Below are 20,246 nucleotides of genomic sequence, written 5' to 3'. Positions count from 1 at the left end.
CGAGAAGGCTTTTGCCTGTGTTTTGTGATCCCTCTTCATTAGTGCCGTTAGAACAGCTCTCGTCAGTCAGAGTCTTCTGGGAGTGTGACCGGGAAGGAAGTGGGGGGAAAAGCGAGAGCCAGGGACACGTTTCTCGACCATTGTGTTTCGACGGAGGATATGCAGAGAGGAGGGATGAGAACTGGAGGTTGGGGGGGAGGGGGGGATCGCAAGACGGGCGGAAACGAGTGTCAACAAAAGCACAATGAATTCAGGGAGCAAACTGAAACTCCCTCGTCTTTAAGCAAACCCAAACAGCGGTAGCAGAGCCGAGACGGAGCAAAAATAAACAGAAATAGAGTCATCACAGAATGAGGAGAGCGAATAATGGAGGAGGATTATTAGGCCGGTGATAGTCCCAGATTGTCCCAGACAACTGTGCCTCTGTTTATTTGTCTCACTTATGTGTCGAGGCTTTTCAACCTTTAACCCCAGATTGCACTGCCTGATGCAGACAGCGGGCGGGGGGGGGGGGGGGGGGGGGGACCTGGGAGGAGGAGAGGTTACGGCCCTGGAAGTGCAGGAGGAGTGTGATATGACATCCCTGTGCTAGAACTGGCAGTGGAAGCACAAGGCGCTGGGGACGGACGTCTGTGTGGAAGCTATAGACCTCACATCAGGTCAGAGGTCAGAGTTAGGGGTCAGGTACAGCGACCGAGCCCCCTTTGTTTGCTCTCTCCGGTCGGCTGCAAGTCAGTTTTGTGAAAGTCACAGAAAGTTTTGTTTACTTGTTTCTGAGATTCAGTTGTCAAAGCTTTATAGATCTCTGTGCCTGAGTTCATGCTGTTGTATCTATGCAACGTTGTGTCTTCATCTTTTATTGCCTGTATGCAGCTCCTTAACCTCTCCCTTTTTTTTTTCATTCCTCTGCAGGAAGTCGAAGGCGAAGCCAAATGGAAAGAAGCCTCCGACAGAAGAGAAGAAGCAGTACCTGGAGCTGGAGTACACAAAGATCCGTGTGGTGGATTTTGACCTGAAAGAGCTCGTGGTGCTGCCCAGAGAGATAGACCTCAACGAATGGCTCGCCAGCAACAGTGAGTAACTCCAGTGATGGAAGGAATATATAGTCATGGTACGCAGAGGAGCTCTAACAGTCGCACGCATAGTTGAGGATGAACAGAAACCACTGTTGTAGTTACTAAGCCTGTAAGCAATTCAACACGGTCACTCTTAAAATATGAACATTTCTTTCATATGAAATATATATACTTTGACGGAGCCAAGCCGCTGACATGATCCAGGCCTGGCACAGCGTTCAGCCTGTTCTCAGTAGCACGCCGCTTCTTTAAACACCGTTGTTTACTGCCGGCCTCAGTGCAGCGTTTGAACTCTTTCAATGTATCGTTTTGTAAACTCACTGTGGTCCGGCTGCTTCATCGATCTTTCAGAGATCTTTTTTTTTTTTTTTTTCTGACTTTGTTTTGGTTACGTATCCGACCCAGGCTAAAGGTCTGAGCAGTGTTTTGATTGAATAATAAATCAATAATCACTGGAACCATTTGACCCCCCCCCCCCCCACGTATAAACCAGCAGCACTTTGGATGTTTAATGTTCTCACTCGGTGGCTACTTTGGACGGTGCAACTTTTAAATTGTGTCCTTTGGCTCCTTTGCTCCATATGGAAGGATAAATCAGCATGATATATGCTTATCTGCCCAACATGACAGAACATCAGAGACCAGCTTTTACAACGTGGAGCCAGATCAATAGAGCTACTGCCTGGAGCACAGATTATGACTCGAATTATTATTTAAAGCCTGAGTTGCCGACTTTGTTCAGACCCTCCAGCTTTTGTAGAGGGTTGAATCTCCCCCACCGAGAGAAGGCCGGAGAGCACGCTCCACTGTTATTTTACAGTAGAGTTGCTTCTTAATAAATCTACCATAAACTGGTTTACAATTAAAAGTATTTAATCCTACTGAAGCTAATACAATTACAGAATGAAGTACACTACTAACAAAATATATAATAATATGATCCGCGCGGAAAAGCTATTCACTCGCGACTCAGCCTGAAAACACAGATGCTTCCACGCTGAGAGCCGAGTAAGAAGAGAGTGAATACCTTTCCAGCACTTCCTCTTACAGTTTGAAATCCCCTCCCTTTTGGCCATCTTAATTCCTATTGGCTAATTTCGGTTGCCTCCTCCTGGCGTCAGGCTTCCGAAAACCCTCGCGCGGGCACAACCTGCAAATGTCTGTCTAGAAGTCTGACTTTCCCTTGGCTATTCTTCACAGTTTAATACATTCAATGACTGTCTTTTATGGCTTAACACTTCTTTGGTAAACATTCTATATAAAGATTAGGATTTGCAACTTTTGGCAAAAACCTTCACAAGTTTCACAAGCAAATATTAAGGTGCTACAATTCTACTAAGATACACTTCTAACTACAAATTCTAAAACACTTCTAATTATGAATCTTCTAATTATGTATTCCAACATACTTCTAATTATGATTTCTTAATTATGAATCATTAAACACTTCTATTATAATTTCTTAAAACACACTTCTAAACCCCAAATTTCCTACACTTTCTATTGGAACACTGTGTTGCAGCTACGCAACATGAGAAATTACCTTTGGGACAGAATTAACAATAAATCCAAACTCACCAACAACAAGTTGAAATGTAAAGGAACTACAACACAAAGTCAGCCGTTGCTTCTTCTTCCGTTTTTAGATTTATTCCACCGTATTTCAGCCTCATCGGCTGCCGGTTAAACAGAACATGTGTCTCGCACCGGTGTACCTGAAGCTCCACATCATGTTCATAATTCATGTAATTGTAATATATATTTAATTCATCAAACTGTCACTGTTTTATTAGATGGCTTATTAATTAATTTCATTGTTTCAATTAGTTATGGATGATTGTGTTGAAGTTGCTCAGCTTGAACAAAAGAAAACACAGAATGTTGTTGCTCTTGTGTCTCACAAGTCTGCACACGTCTAAGGCCCTGTCCACACTACTCCGTTTTTACTCCGTATTTGCTACGTTTACACTGAGCGGCCACACTACGCCGGAGTTTTGGAGCACCCTAAACGGAGGAATCTGAAAACTCCGCCGAGGTTGGAGGTATTTGAGAACTCCGGGGTTGCGTTTGCGTGTGGACGGTCGGATACGGATGTGCTTAGAAAAAATTACGCCCACACCCGTGTTCGCTACTGGATTGGTTCTTGGCAAACATGACGTCTCCGTCCCTGATTCGTCACACTCACTATCACGTGACACGTACCCGGAAGAAAACAAACTGGGCTACCAGCGATTCATTTCAACATGGATAACTAATTGCAAGCGTTGCTGCTAGCACAACAGCTACATGATGTTGCTGCTAGCACAGCAGCTAGCAGCAGCTAGCAGCTGTTGTGCAGTAAAAGTCTGCATTTCTGTGGAGGAAGCAGCTGTTATTGGAGTGATTAGCGAGCGGCGTGACCGTCATCAGCCCTATGGAGCAGCTCGTTGTTTTTAGATTCTAATGAGAAGACACGCTGCACTAACGTTTTACTTCTTCCGTTTGGTAGCCTTGAGAGACCTTAGTCTGTAAGTATGTATTTATGAAGCATGAAAAGATGTACGTAGATATATTCTATTCGCGTTTTTAGTATAACATTTGTGTTGTATTAAATGCTAATCGCGGTTAGCATTTATCCATTGGCAGTAATGTTAAAATTAGCTTAGAAGCTAGCTAGGCGGACATGTTACATGCTGGCTATATCATGGATTGTTGTTTTGTATTCATGTAATGTGTATAGGGACAGTTTGTAAAGCCATATTTCATATTGTGTTTCCACAGTTTTACAAATAAGAAAGATTCACACTGAAGTCTTGAAACTCTTCTATGGATTCCATGGTCTTTATTTCACGGATCTACTGTTAGCGATCTGCTAAGCTTTCCTGCACGAAGCAAGAGCAGAATAGAGTGAGAGACGTGTGTTGACCACATTGATGGACCCATATTCTAGTAAACGTTTACGTGTAAGTGTTGATTTTAAAGTAAATTTGATGTGAGAGAGAGAGATAGACGCAGCGCTGTAATGCTAATCGCGGTTAGCATTTCTCCATTGGCGGTAATGTTAAAATTAGCTTAGAAGCTAGCTAGGCGGACATGATGTTCAGAGCTACTAGTGAGAACAGACATCAACAACACGGAGGAAACGAATGAGAGACCACATTGATGGACCCATAATCTAGTAAACGTTTACGTGTAAGTGTTGATGTTAAAGTAAATTTGATGTGAGAGAGAGAGAGATAGACCTGCAGCGCTGTAACTACGTCTGAAAAATAAAACTTCTAAAACTTTCCACGAACTGTCTGTTTGAGTTTATAGAGGGAGATTTTAGAGGAAGATCTTAAGTATCAAATACAACCTTTCATTATTAAAGACTACTTTATTACTCTGTCGTATTATTATTTTTTAACTAAGCAAGCAATCCACTTCCTGTTTACACCGTCACGCGCATGCCCAGTGTACGTTAATGGTCACGTGCTGTCCGCCTTCCAAGGCTGCCGTGTGGACGCAGATCAACTCGAGAATGATGCTGAAACTCCCGTGTGGACGGAGATCGTTTCTATTTGACAAATCTGCATCCAAGGAGAAACGGAGTAATGTGGACAGGGCCTAACACACGGAGCAAATATCTCAGACTGGGAGATCCATTTCTCCTCACAGAATACACCCCATCTGTGCACAATGCTTTGTTTTGGCAGCGCAACAGGTTGTGTAGGACTTCCCTCATGGCAGAAATACCCGTTTCAGTTTGAAGTGACTGCAGCGACATCTTAAGTAGTTGCGAAAGGTTCAGCTGCCTCCCATTATATCCATTTTCTGAGGCTCACATGCTGCTGAGGAACGTGATGGATTACATGTGCATGTGACTGTGCCATTGATCACAGTGACGGGTACAGTGCAGTAATACTGTGTGTCCTTGTCATCCATAGGATAACACACACACACAGTCCTCTTTTATGTTCTGGCAGTATTTTAGTTATTATAAGTATTTGGGTGTCCTCTCTTTGATGTGTTCCTGTGTAACACGTGTCAAACATTGATTAACAGACTCTGAAATCCTTCTTGTCTTCTTTGCCACAGCGACGACTTTCTTCAATCTTATCAACCTGCAGTACAGCACCATCTCAGAGTTCTGCACTGGGGACACCTGTCAAGCCATGACGGCCTGCAACACGTAAGTTATCTCCACCGTCTTCTGGTTTATTCATCACTCACCTGCCCAGGCCCAGTGGTTTATTCATCACAAACTGGTTAATTCATCAAGGGACGCTTCTCCGGTCAGCGAGGGACGACTCGCAACCCGCTCGGGTTGATTTAGGTCTTTTGACTCGCCACATAGTCCATCTTGGAATGTGCACTATGCAACTTCAATGTACTGCAGCAAGCTGTTTATTTACATTGAGTACCGCACCTTTGTGTCTGAGCTGAAGCACTGCATACTCAAAGGATTGACGAACATTGTTTCACGTCTTTAAACTGTATACTACCATGAGGCTTCAGCAGTCTGAGTTAGATAAATCCAGTCGGTCTTTTAAATACCTAATCCCCTAATTTTAGTAAAACTCACTTTTTATTATTTGTCGAGTTTTCAGGTTTATTGCGACTGTGTGCAGTGAAGTAGGGCATACCTCTGGAGTAGTAGTTGAAACATGGAGACCTGTTCATGCCATGCTAGCAGAAGGGGAGGTGACGGACTGTAAGCATCTATCGAACTAGTTTGTCCTGTCAGGGCGGGGTGTTGTCTCTAAAACCTGACTAGCCACACTTTGAGAACCCACGAGACTCACTACGCAGCGCTTAACTAATTACAAGTGCACGCGCTCACCCTGGTTTAAAAAAATACGAGGGTGACAAACAACACAACCGTTGAGAAGTGACACACATGACAGTTGCTGTGAGAGACGATCTTGTCACGAGTTCACCTCCCAGTCGACAGTGGAGTTTTCCACTGCTGCCACCTGAAGCTATGGCTGCTAACCCCCACAGCCTGAGGAACAACAGAAGCCAATGTGCTTCGCCTGCGGTATACGAGTAGTTGAGAGTAGTTTGGATTAACATGTTGTATGTCTATCGACCTGTGTTTCTAAGAAGAAGCCCACCATTTAGGATTGTACCTTCCCGACTGCCCGGCACCCCACCCTTTCCTGCCCAGGCACCCCCCCCCCACCCCCCCCCACTCCTCTGTGGTGAAAAGTGACTGAGCCACAGTCACAGCAGCGTCAGTACCCCTGCCCGAAGGCAGAGCTCAGCACTATTTTTGGAAGAAAATGTTTCCATGAGCTATGAGGGAACGGAACCATTTGGTAGCTATTTAGACGCATTTTGAGTGTGTGTCCGTGCGCGAGAAAGAGATGTGTGTTAGTGTTCTCACTCTTTTCTTTAAGCGTTGCGCTCTTATAGCCGGGTCCATTTTGGATTCGGTTTGATTTCCTATTTTTAAGAGTGTGCAACACATTCAGTCATTTAGCTCATTTGCAAACATTGAATCTGTCGAGCTGAACTTTCGTCCTTGGAGAGTCGGTCAATCTTAAAGTTCTATTTATTGTTTCATTGCTTTTATTACGTCCTTCAAACATACGTACTCTGCAGGTGCGACCGGATATCATAAAGCCACAGATCAACGTATATACAGTTTGTCCCCACATTGTACAGTGTTCACACCATGGTGACATTTACCTATAACCTCCAAAATAATATATAAAAACAATATCTTGGATATTAAGACATATAGAAGTAATGAATAAAAATAATACATGAAAACAGGTAAAAAACAGTCCCATAAGACTGCTATGAACCCAATCCATTCCATTGCAAAACAATTGTGGCAAACGGGTAACAAAATCTATTTTAAAAAGTAAATTACTTTTTTTTTTTTTTTTTTATAAAAAGTTGCATGAATTGGAAAAATAAATTTGTTTATTGGAAGAGTCCCGGTGCTGTGATCAGTCCGTCTCCTGCAGGGTCAGTTATGTGGACGCTTTACATTCCTTGAGGAAGTGTAATCTCTGCCCTACTGCCTCCCAGACCCACACTGCTAACAGCAACACCTGCACGCACATTTGTTTTTCATAACTCTTCACTTTATTAATTGACCCTTCCAGCTCGTTGGTCCATCAGCTGGCCTTTTTGTCTTTGTGGTTCACAGTTCTGTTTTACTTCCTACTCTTCCACAGAGTGGACAACAAAAACATGACATCCTTTCCTTTGTTTACTTTAGCGCCGTTTCACACGGGGAACTTTAAGCGGATAAAAGAATCGGGTGATGAAACTTCAAATTCTCGGCTAGCCCTGTTCCGAAGCGGGGTCAGCGAACCCTCAACTTAAATCGGGGTTAGGTTCTAGAATGAGCCCTCAGCCCCAACGCCTGGGGCTAAGTACAGTGTGAAAAGCACTCTGTAGTGTAACTGGACCACATCCTCATTCCGAGCAGTGCCATCCAGAATGTGAGACGTTACTGGGAGTTTGTTTTTTTCCCTAAATGACGAAATAGGACCAGGTTATGTCTCACAGCTCACCTGTGTGTCGTTTCTCTTCCTGCTTGAATGAATCATTTGTGTACCAGGAAATACTCCTTCTTGTGTCTGAGCATCTCCTACTGCAAGCGTTCTTCAGAAAACTTTAACTATGATGAATTAATACTCAGCTCACAGTTACGTAGTGGTGTCCTGCACCTCATTGATACGTCTTAAATGCTGTTTTGAAAGGCGTGCGTGATTACAGTCGTGTTTTCTGTGTCGTTCTCTCTCTAGAATATACTACTGGTATGACGAGAGGGGGAAGAAGACAAAGTGCACTGCTCCACAATACGTCGACTTCGTAATGAGTCTTTGTCAGAAACTGGTCACAGATGAGGAAATCTTTCCTACAAAATATGGTGAGTGTCCCTCTTCTGGTTTCCTGTCTGCTAGAAGTCACTGATGCTGTGCTGCTGCCCCCTGCTGCTTCAGATGGAGGGCCTGAATGAGTGGAAATGAGTTTTTGCTATTTGCCATAGCACAAGTTGACATATTGTGATTGTTTGAGCAACCTATCGATGCATCAACTCGTCATTTTAGCTTTTGAATTCGTCAAACTTTTAGTGATTATTTTATTATATTTCTTTATTGTTCTATTCTATTGTGCCATAGATCTCTATTGTTGTCAAAAAAAGTATTAAAAACACAGCAAGGAGCCACACTGGGCAACATTTTAGTAGATATTATAATAAACATGAATAAACGTGTTTGAGCACCAATTGTGTTTTAATCCGCAGCTGGAAATATTCCCCAACAAATTTCCTGATTAAGTAATGTTTGCTAAACGCTTCAATGCAAAGGAAAGTTTTTAGCCTTTAAAAAAATATACATATATATTCGTGACCTTTTTTTTCAGTTTACGTCTTCATTGGGAACAAATCGGCTTATGGCTCAGTGTAGTATTGTACAGAAAGTATTTAGAGAGTAACACATAATTGATTTATTTGTTGATAATGTAAAAATAATTCTAGAAGGAAACAAGCCTCCCTCATGGTGATTCCTGTGCCTAATCCAGTCTCTCCTGTCTGGTTTTGTTTCCTTCTCTTTCTCTCCCTCCAGGCAAAGAGTTCCCCAACTCCTTTGAGTCCTTGGTGAAGAAGATCTGCCGGTACCTGTTCCACGTGCTGGCTCACCTCTACTGGGCGCACTTTAAAGAGACAGTGACTCTGGAGCTGCAGGGCCACTTGAACACTCTGTATGCACATTTCATCGTTTTCGTAAGGGAATTCAACCTGGTTGACCCCAAGGAGACCTGTATCATGGACGACCTGTCCGAAGTTCTCTGCACCCCCGCCCCGCCCCCCGCACCCACCCCTGCCCCCTCCGCTCCGGCCTCGGCGCCCTCCCCTTCTTCACAAAACCACGTGACGGAGAGATGAGCGGGGGGCGGCGGTGAGACAGCAGCCCCGGGGGTGATTGAAGATAAGATAGAGGAGAGAAGGAAAGACAGCCTGGCCCCCTTCCTTGGGCCCAGCAGGACTTAAAGACCTTCCACTACCCTTATATTTCGCTATGACACCAACCAACCAACCAGCCGGAAGGAAGGAAGGGGGTGGAGGGGTTTTGAGGGGTTTGGGGTAGCGGGGAGGGGTTTGTCACGCCAGCAGGAATTGGCGTGAGCATTCCTCCCAGGGGCAAATCCCTCCCATCTTCTCTGCAATTTAAACTAGGAACAAAAAAGTATGTGTATGTTTTATTTTTGGTTTCATTTCACTTTTTTATTTTTTTTTGTTGAAGTTTTATTCGGTTTTATTTTTTGTTGTGGGGAGGGGTGCAGCGTGGCCCTTCACCTCCCTGTATCCTCGACCTACCGTACAGTACAGGAAGGGGTTTCTGCTTTGCTTCAACCTGCTAGTGTACAGCGTTGTTAATGTGAGGAGAAGAGGCGTTTCTCCTCACCTGCAGGCTCCTCCCTCCCTCCTCCTGCAGCCACTACGCTGGCCAGTAGGGAGCCACGTTACTGCCTGACGGGCCGATACTAGCCAATCACTGTTTGGGTTGTTTATGTGGGGGATGATTGAAGCGCTTCCTACTCAGGACCTAAGAGAATATGTCACTGCTGCCAGAGAGAAGTTAGTCTCTTTCTTTTTTTCATTCTCTGTTCCTTGGTCACCAGACTGCTCAGCCCTTCATATGGCCGATGTTGATCGCGTTTAACTACAGCATAGTCACATAATCGCCTGGTGTACCCCTAACAGACATGTCCCAGAGTCCACCTGTAGAGGGCAGCAAACACAAAGAGAAGGCAACAGAAACAGGGAGATAGAGAAGAAAATATAAAGATTGTATGATAGATATTTAATCTGATCAGAGAGTCAAGACAGACTGGTGCCGATATGAGGCTGAATCAGAGTTGCGTGCTGGTGCTCAGCATAGCAGCAGCCACTTGAACCACCACCGACACCCACTTCAGCAGCACAGAAGGACAAAGACATGAGGTAATGTCTGCAGGCCCAGATGGAGACAGAGTGAGGGGTGGGAGTAGATGATGTGGAGCTGCTCTGCTGTGTAACAGTCGGCTGTACTCCCAGTGCAGAACTCAAATTCTCCACTCCTGGTTTATTATTTTTTACCTGTCCCGTTTCAAATTTGCTTTTTTTAAAAAGATTATCAGAGGAAAACTAGTTCAGAAATAATAACAATAATGGTATCATTACACATGTATAGAAAATGCACAGTCTGCTTGGACTTTACTGTACAAAGAATCGCAAGCGGGTTCTCTCAGACATAGCCTTTGTATGGAGGAGGATTGGGTTTATAATTCTCCTTTTTTATTTATTTAATTTTTTTTTCTTTTTTTTTTGTGCAGGGTTCTTCAGTTCTGGCTCTCGTTTTTATGTATTTTAATTATTAACTAAGTTAAAAGCAATTTAATATTTTAAGCTCTGCGGATTATAATCTAATAAAAGAGAGAAATGCCACTTTGCCTCAGAGTCTTTTGTATTTATGTGTTTGTGAAAATGATGCAAAAGGGAAGAAACATGAGCGTGTTGTGTGCAGCTTCATAAAAAGAGGACTTGAATGAATCCTCCCATAGTTTACTCGGGCTTACCCGAGGTAGAACTAAACAGGACCATGTTTTTTTCATCATTTTGATGATGATGTTGTCACCAAACTATTTTATACAGGAAAATACAACAAAAAGTGATTGAAATTGCTATGGAGCTCAAGATTTCTAAATGTATCTCCTCTTTCAAGTTTTTAACTAGACACTCCAAGCTCCACTAAAACAAACTGTTACCACATAAGACTTTATACAGATTTTTGAAATTCTTTTTAGTTTTGTTTTTCTCATTTCCATACCCGTTTCTGTTTGCTACAACTTATAAGAAGAAAAATTATGAAAATTGAATAAGATGCAAACACCATTCCAACTTTTATATCTTCATTTATATCAAAACTGACTCCATACTAAGACTTCATGTTGGTTTTAGAACCCGCCTCAACACCGTAATGCCCAATCATGTTCTCTACATCAGGACAAACTCCTGAAAATATTCATCCTGAAGGGATGTCGCATGAATGAATAAATAGTTGTATCACCATAAACACAAAAGAAAAACCAAAATGTAAATTGAATCTCAGATAATTTAAATCACAATTAACACAATAGTGAACAAGGCTTTAAACATTGTCCATTCTTGGTGATAACGGGGAAAGACAAACTGTAGCCAAACAGTTTTCACTTTCAAGCTTAATTGTTATAAAATCAGAGACAATCAGAGCAAACGTTCAACTTGAAATGAATGCAACTTAAAATGCTGACTTGATTTAGACTTTTATTCACCCGATCTTTGTTGTCCGGTCTTCTTTGTTGGTTCTAAGAGAAAAGGCATAAGGTGTTTGGGGAGGAGTGGAAAACTGAATGGAAATGAGGACATCAAGGTCATCTACCGTCTGGACACAATCAATAGTCACGTTGATTTAGATTTTTAATTAAATGATTTTATATTTGAATGATTGTGTGTCTGTAATATGTTTTTTTCCCTGGAAACGCTGGAGGAGCAGCTTGAGAGCAACAAGGAGGCTTTTTGGAAGCAGCTGATCCAACTACAAGACGAGATGTAAGAGGAGCAGAGGATGCTACAAACTCAGGGAAAGGGAACGTTAGTACTGCAAAAGCCGTCTTGATGATTTGTTTATTAAGTATAAGTATGACATAAAAGAGTCCTAGAAAATGTCAGAAAATATTACAGTATAGTCTGTTGTATACCATACGATGTTATTAATGATATCATAGTAAAGTATACCATAATAATGTCATTAAGATATCAAAGCATAATTTGGCATAACATATATTATGTATATATTAAATATAGTATATTAATATATTAAAGTATAGTATGCCATAAAAGAGTCATACAAATATTACAGTATAGTATGCCGTTATATAGTATTTCAATATAGTAGGTCAATGTATAATTTGCCAAGTCAGAGTATAGTATTTAATAAATACATGTTAAGTATAATAGGCTATAAAAATGTCATAAAACATGTCGTAGTATATTATGCCAAAAAAAATACATCACAAAAAAGTTTTCAACTAGTATGCCTTTACCTGTCATAAACAACTTATAGTGTAGTATTTTATAAAGTCAAAATGTAGAACTGCCAAATAAAAGCATAATCTAGTACGTCAAAAAAGTCGGAGTATAATTAACATAAATATTAGTATAGTATGCCATAAAAATGTCATTTAAAAAGTCCTAGTACAGTATGACATAAAAATGCAATAGTATAGTATACCGTGAAAATAATTCATGTTATAGAAGTCTGTCATGACGTTTAATAACAATGTCTCAGGTTTCTCTGAAGTTTCTTCCCCAACAGAATCACTGTAAGTGCCACTGGCATTGAGTAATAGAAGTTTGAACACACTGAAGTAGAAGGTTTTTATTTCCGCCTGAATATTTCTTTGCAAGCTGATGCCTGCAGATGACTATAGCTGGGACTTCTTGGCTCGAGTTTACTCGAAAGAAGAGAGGCGGGCACTGTTGTTCAACGCGGACTCTCGTTGGCTATTCTAGGCTTCTGGAGAGGACATAGGTCCTCTGGAGAGGACATAGGTCAAATAAGGTGTCAATCGAAACATCACAATGCAGCCGCCATTGTGAGATACAGACAGCGCCTCTGTTTACATGAAAACGGAAGTTACGTTAGGAAATAGATCGCTAGTTAGCATATCTGCCGGCTAATTTGAAATGATGCATCAGCAGTCCGTGTGTATTTATGGACGTAATAATGTGTTTTGGACTAAATATTCTACTGGATTGGATCGTCTGGACCTTTGGCAATGTAACAAGAGCGTTTTTGTCTGACTTTTATGGATGGGGGAAATACTATGAAGCATAATTGGTGAGTTGCGTCGATATTTTACGACGACAGAAGCGTTGAGTGTACCTGCTGTTGTGATTGTATCTTGAAATGGTTTGCATAAATCGAATTACAAGAATCTTAGCTTACATAGCAGTTGTGTACATGACACAGATGTCCACTAAACACTCCAACGGCGCGGACGGCCCGTCGGAGTGGTAACAGGTTTGGCAAATGTTTACAGTCAAAGACGGAAACATTTCAAGAAAAAAAAAAAAGGTCACAACAAATATAGCTTATAGTGCAAAACCCCGTTCTCTGTGACGTCATATATTCCATGACATCAAAGCCATAGAATCTATGACGTCACAAAGCTCTCTGTGTTGTCATAGAGTCCATCACATCAAAGCCTGCCTTCAAATGAATCTGACTTCTCCAGTTCACATCTCAGTCGCACATCTCAGTCGCACATCTCGAGATCAGAACAAAATCTTAAAGATGGGATCCCACAGTTTCTGTCCATATGGACTCAATAGTTTGGTACACTCAATAGTTGAGTGTACCTGCTGTTGTGATTGTATCTTGAAATGGTTTGCATAAATCGAATTACAAGAATCTTAGCTTACATAGCAGTTGTGTACATGACACAGATGTCCACTAAACACTCCAACGGCGCGGACGGCCCGTCGGAGTGGTAACGACGGGCCGTCCCGACGGGCCGTCCCGTGGTAACGACGGGCCGTCCAGTCGTTACCGACGGGACTTGGTACCTGTTACCTTGGTAACATAGATTCCATGACATCAAAGCCATAGAATCTATGACGTCACAAAGCTCTCTCACATCAAAGCCTGCCTTCAAATAAATCGGACTTCTCCAGCTCACATCTCAGTCGCACATCTCGAGATCAGAACAAAATATTAAAGATGGGATCCCACAGTTTCTGTCCATATGGACTCAATAGTTTGGTGGAGTGTATTGCAAGAGCTACACTCCTCTCACAACCTGGGGATATCACAGCCTTTATTACACAGTATTTGTTTGATATGAACAGTTTCACTGCATCTGAAGCTGAAAATACCAAGGTTGGTATTTTCAACTTCCAAGAGATGTGGGAGAATAAGTTCCTGAAAACCAAAGAGTCTCCACTCACCACCATGAGGCGAAGCAGAGTGAGGCTTCAACCTCTTCTAAACGTGGGCACAAATAGTGAAAGAGGGCCTCCACAAAAGTGTCAGCCATCACCTGAGAGGCCAAGGAAAGTCAAGATTCAACCTCTTCTAAACGTGGGCACAAATAGTGAAAGAGGGCCTGCACAAAAGTGTCAGCCATCACCTGAGAGGCCAAGGAAAGTCAAGATTCAACCTCTTCTAAACGTGGGCACAAATAGTGAAAGAGGGCCTGCACAAAAGTGTCAGCCATCACCTGAGAGGCCAAGGAAAGTCAAGATTCACCCTCTTCTAAATGTGGGCACAAATAGTGAAAGAGGGCCTGCACAAAAGTGTCAGCCATCACCTGAGAGGCCAAGGAAAGTCAAGATTCACCCTCTTCTAAACGTGGGCACAAATAGTGAAAGAGGGCCTGCACAAAAGTGTCAGCCATCACCTGAGAGGCCAAGGAATGTCAAGTTTCCACCTCTTCTAAAAGTGGGCACAAATAGTGAAAGAGGGCCTGCACAAAAGCGTCAGCCATCACCTGAGAGGCCAAGGAATGTCAAGTTTCCACCTCTTCTAAAAGTGGGCACAAATAGTAAAAGAGGGCCTGCACAAAAGCGTCAGCCCTCTAGAAGACCCATCCAGGACAAACCAGAGTGGCGAGACCTATCACCTGTGAGGTCTATCAGAGGGAGGTTTCCACCTCTGGTAAAAGAGGGCACAAAAAACCAGACATGCCCTCAATCAGTGTGCCCTCAATCAGTGTGCCCTCAATCAGTGTGCCCTCAATCAGTGTGCCCTCCTTTAACAAAAATGAGCATTGTTAGACACACCAGAATCCAGATTACATACACAGACCCATCACCCGAGAGGGTCAGTGTGAGGTTTGCACCTCTGGTAAAAGAGGGCACAAATAAACAAACATGCCCTCAATCAGTGTGCCCACAATTAACAAATGTTAGCATTATAAGATACACAGAGTCCAGACAGACAGTTTTATGTCCTGAGTGAGTCAGACAGAGTTTTATGTCCTGAGTGAGTCATACGTATGTATATGTGTATATGTATACGTATGTATGTGTATACGTATGTATGTGTATACGTATGTGTATATATGTGTATATGTGAATACATGTGTATATATGTATACGTGTGTATGCGTATACGTGTGTGTATGTGTATATGTATATGTATGTATATGTGTATACGTATGTATATGTGTATACGTATACGTGTGTATATGTGTATACGTGTGTGTGTATACGTGTGTATACGTGTGTATACATGTGTATACGTATGTATATGTGTATACGTATATATACGTATACGTGTGTATACATACGTATATGTATGTATACGTATGCGTATGTATGTGTATACATGTGTATACGTATGTGTATACGTATACGTGTGTATACCTATATGTGTATACATGTGTATATATGTATACGTGTGTATGCGTATACGTGTGTGTATGTGTATACGTATATGTATGTATATGTGTATGTATGTATATGTATATATGTATATGTGTGTATATGTGTATACATGTGTATATGTGTATACGTATGTATATGTATATATGTATATGTGGCACAATAAGTCATATGAGTTCATGAAGTACAATAGTTGCTTGGGTGTAGTGTAAGTTAAGTGAGTTTATTATGTTTCCTATGTGTTAATGAGGAGGAAGTGTGCATTTTAGTTAGTGGGGTACAGTGTTATTTATCGCCAGTAGGTGTCAGTGTTACGACATCAGCAGTGTCTGTGACAGAGGTGAATACGCGAGAATATGAGATTCTCTGAAAAGCATAGAAGAGGAAAGCGCTGAGAAGCAACAGCATACCTAAACGTATTTCTTTGTATTTACAGAACCATTTTCATTAAATGTGTAGCACCAGATTGAGCCTGTGTGACGTCATTCTGTGCACCGCTACATATACGTGTGTATATGTGTATACGTGTGTATATGTGTATACTCGTGTATATGTATACGTATGTATACGTGTGTATATGTATACGTATGTATATGTGTATGTGTATGTGTATATGTATGTGTATACGTATGTGTATGCGTATACGTATACGTGTGTATGTGTATGCGTATGTGTATACCAATTGTGCAAGTTCTCCCACTTAAAAAGATGAGAGATGCCTGTAATTTTCATCATAGGTACACTTCAACTGTGAGAGACAGAATGGGGGGAAAGAATCCAGGAAATCACATTGTAGGATTTTTAATGAATTAATTGGTAAATTCGTCGGTAAAATAAGTATTTGGTCACCTACAAACAAGCAAGATTTCTGGCTCTCAGAGACCTGTAACTTCTTCTTTAAGAGGCTCCTCTGTCCTCCACTCGTTACCTGTATTAATGGCACCTGTTTGAACTCGTTATCAGTATAAAAGACACCTGTCCAAAACCTCAAACAGTCACACTCCAAACTCCACTATGGCCAAAACCAAAGAGCTGTCAAAGGACACCAGAAACAAAATTGTAGACCTGCACCAGGCTGGGAAGACTGAATCTGCAATAGGTAAGCAGCTTGGTGTGAAGAAATCAACTGTGGGAGGAATTATTAGAAAATGGAAGACATACAAGACCACTGATAGTCAAAATGATCACAAGAACGGTGAACAAAAATCCCAGAACCACACGGGGGGACCTAGTGAATGACCTGCAAGAGAGCTGGGACCAAAGTAACAAAGGCTACCATCAGTAACACACTACGCCGCCAGGGACTCAAATCCTGCAGTGCCAGACGTGTCCCCCTGCTTAAACCAGTACATGTCCAGGCCCGTCTGAAGTTTGCTAGAGAGCATTTGGATGATCCAGAAGAGGATTGGGAGAATGTCATATGGTCAGATGAAACCAAAATAGAACTTTTTGGTAAAAACTCAACTCGTCGTGTTTGGAGGAGAAAGAATGCAGAGTTGCATCCAAAGAACACCATACCTACTGTGAAGCATGGGGGTGGAAACATCATGCTTTGGGGCTGTTTTTCTGCAAGGGGACCAGGACGACTGATCCGTGTAAAGGAAAGAATGAATGGGGCCATGTATCGTGAGATTTTGAGTGGAAACCTCCTTCCATCAGCAAGGGCATTGAAGATGAAACGTGGCTGGGTCTTTCAGCATGACAATGATCCCAAACACACCGCCCGGGCAACGAAGGAGTGGCTTCGTAAGAAGCATTTCAAGGTCCTGGAGTGGCCTAGCCAGTCTCCAGATCTCAACCCCATAGAAAATCTGTGGAGGGAGTTGAAAGTCCGTGTTGCCCAGCGACAGCCCCAAAACATCACTGCTCTAGAGGAGATCTGTATGGAGGAATGGGCCAAAATACCAGCAACAGTGTGTGAAAAGCTTGTGAAGACTTACAGAAAACATTTGACCTCTGTCATTGCCAACAAAGGGTATATAACAAAGTATTGAGATGAACTTTTGTTATTGACCAAATACTTATTTTCCACCATAATTTGCAAATAAATTCTTTAAAAATCAGACAATATGATTTTCTGGATTTTTTTTTTTCTCATTTTGTCTCTCATAGTTGAAGTGTACCTATGATGAAAATTACAGGCCTCTCTCATCTTTTTAAGTGGGAGAACTTGCACAATTGGTGGCTGACTAAATACTTTTTTGCCCCACTGTATATATACGTATACGTATGTATGTGTGTATATGTATACGTATGTATATATGTATACGTGTATGTATATGTATATGTGTAATGAATCTATATAATATATCAGTTTCACTTTTTGAATTGAATTACTGAAATAAATTAACTTTTCGATGATATTCTAATCCACCTGTATGTGCCCTGCATTAGTTTACTGCTGACAGAAGCGCTCACTTAAAGGTAAACTCCCTCTGGTGGCCAAATGGGTCAATGACGCGTGTCTTCAATATGTCTTTCACTACCGTTTATCCCTGGGTGCAGACAACTGGAGCACAGTCACTATTCTGTAAACTACAACACCACATGAACAATACATATTTTGGCAACCAGTATACAGTTTAGGTCATGCCATGGAGCTTTAATGAGATGAAATAAAATAACATATATGTTGGGCTGGCTTCTTGCCATTAACTTTGAACTTCTTGTCGTAACATATACATTTCACTATCGAATTTTGAGTAACATTGTAGCAGTGGTGGGCCGTCAGGGCCTGCAAGGCCTTCTCTGCAGGCCTAATCAGAATCACAAAGTTATATCTATTTTATAATTTAATATTTTTTCTTAAGAAGCGCTCCATTTATTTATTCATTTAGAAAGTTCGGGGGCATTTTTTGCCCCTCTCCTAGTGATATCAGGGGCAAAATGATATTTCTTAGGGGCAGTTTTGCCCTTTGCCCTCGTGTATTTCCGACGCTTCACCAAATCCTTCGCGTTCACTCCGTCAACCGTTCCGCGCTTCTAAAAAGCTTTTATTTTGTGATAATTCTAACCGGAAGTGTGCTCTCTACCAGGCCTACCGGTTGCCTTGACGCTGGTGATGGTTTGCATTGAAGCAAAAATAAACTCCCTCTTGCTAAATAGTGATCCAGCAGATTGTTGACCGCTCGGTTTGCTGCCGTGTCTTCCTGCCAAATACTGAGATTCTCTGTCTTCTCAGTTTTTTCTTATTTTCTTACAGCAGAATCATTTAACAACATTTGGATTTTGTTTAAATTAATTTAACGTTACCGTCTGCTTCATGCGTGGCTAATAAAAAACAACTGCATTGTAGTGTGCCCGGTGGCCCAGCAGGGGGCGCGCTCTACTCAATAAATGTCTATAAAGGGGCGTAACGTATAAACTGACCCAGTGAGCCAGTTTCATTTCATTTTATTTCATTTTATTTTATGTACTAAACTATGGCTGTGTCTCAATTCAGGGGCTGCATCCTTCAGAGGCTGCATTCGTAGACCGGTTGCGTCACAGCGCTGAGACTAGTGCTGTCCCATTTTGCATTTTTGTTGAAGAGTCCTTCAATGCAGCCTTCTCGTCGGAGATTTGGAGGACACATCTGATGTATGCTTCGCGGCCCAGCATATCCCAAGATGCATTGCGTGCCGGTGCGCTATTACCGGCAGCTCGGCTACCTGCATCCGACCGTAGTAAGCCTTGTAAAGTAACTTTTAATAACTTCACTTTCAAACCTCAGAGGTTGAATAATATCTTACTGAGTTTGTGATGATTTTACAGATGATTTATACTTCATATCATGTACATAAACGGACCAACGTGAGCTCAGGTAGACAGGTTGTGAACCTGAAATATCACTTTAAGTCCGGTAACGTTTCAAACGTTGAGATTAACTACACGATTACACTGAATTTTGCTGATTCTGTTCATGTTTTGTTACAGAGAGCCAGGAGCTGAGGGGAGAACGATGGACAAACATTCAGCAGCCGTAGCTTTGAATTAAGACATTAGTCCATTTGACCATCCTGTACTTAAGGTTACAGTTACATGAGCTCTCATCCTGTACAAAGCCTTCACTAATAACACAACCAGTAGATCATTCTCATGTGTTCATGTTGCTGTCACAGAGATGACAGTTGTGACTGTCACCTTTTTATTTTATTTATTTAAATTTACATAAGACATCCATGTAAATGATTTCTATGTGAATATGTATATATTCTGCTGTGTAAAATGTGTCAATCTTCGAAGTTTGCATCCCTATGTGAACATTATTGATAAATGTTTCTCTTTTCATCAACTTATTTAAAAATATAAAGTATATGCACATGTGTTACTGAGAGTTAATAAACACGTTTGCTGACATTTGATTTGCTGCTGTTAATATTAACTGTCTTGATTGATTTCCTCTGCCTTAGGATTGCTATATATATATGTACATGTAAATATATATGTATGTGTGAATGAAATGAAATAAAGTTATTGATAAATTAATTTAATTACCAGAACTATAACTGATTGAAAATGTGTTATTAGTAACTGATTTAATTAACTGATTATTAATATAGAAAAACAATATTATGAAAAAGATCTATGAATTAATTATTGAATATATGATAAAAAAAAACTGATTAAAACACTAAACTAAAACCTATTCAGTATATATACTGAATAGGTTTTAGTTTAATGTATTTATATGTATATATATTTATAATCCTGCTGAGCAGGGATTTTAGGGACGGGAGCAGCAAGAGGGGGGCGGGGCGGGAACAGCTGTTGACGTAAACAGGAAGTCCTCTGTGGCG

General features: G+C 41.5%; 1 protein-coding gene and 1 long non-coding RNA gene across 4 annotated transcripts in view; both read left to right on the top strand.

Annotated features, from left to right (window-relative positions):
* LOC142947313 (MOB kinase activator 2-like) overlaps positions 1 to 10,488 on the top strand; it is a 53,442-nt gene extending 42,954 nt beyond the window's left edge. For all 3 annotated transcript variants that reach the window (XM_076088807.1, XM_076088806.1, XM_076088808.1), the window contains exons 2-5: positions 913 to 1,073; positions 5,133 to 5,226; positions 7,802 to 7,926; positions 8,627 to 10,488. In XM_076088807.1, coding sequence (XP_075944922.1) covers positions 913 to 1,073; positions 5,133 to 5,226; positions 7,802 to 7,926; positions 8,627 to 8,946 — 700 coding nt within the window. In that variant the 3' untranslated portion in view covers positions 8,947 to 10,488. The remainder of the gene's footprint in view (positions 1 to 912; positions 1,074 to 5,132; positions 5,227 to 7,801; positions 7,927 to 8,626) is intronic.
* An 8,495-nt stretch (positions 10,489 to 18,983) lies between these two features.
* Positions 18,984 to 19,806, top strand: LOC142948067 (uncharacterized). Its single transcript, XR_012953435.1, has 2 exons — positions 18,984 to 19,091; positions 19,384 to 19,806. It is a non-coding gene; the product is annotated as an uncharacterized LOC142948067 (long non-coding RNA).
* The last annotated feature ends 440 nt before the right edge of the window (positions 19,807 to 20,246 follow it).

This window comes from Anarhichas minor, unplaced genomic scaffold, assembly GCF_050575085.1.
Source record: "Anarhichas minor isolate MPS153535 unplaced genomic scaffold, ASM5057508v1 ptg000011l, whole genome shotgun sequence".
NCBI lineage: Eukaryota > Metazoa > Chordata > Actinopteri > Perciformes > Anarhichadidae > Anarhichas > Anarhichas minor.
Note: the sequence above shows the minus strand (reverse complement) of the source record. Positions and strands in the feature narration are given on the sequence as shown.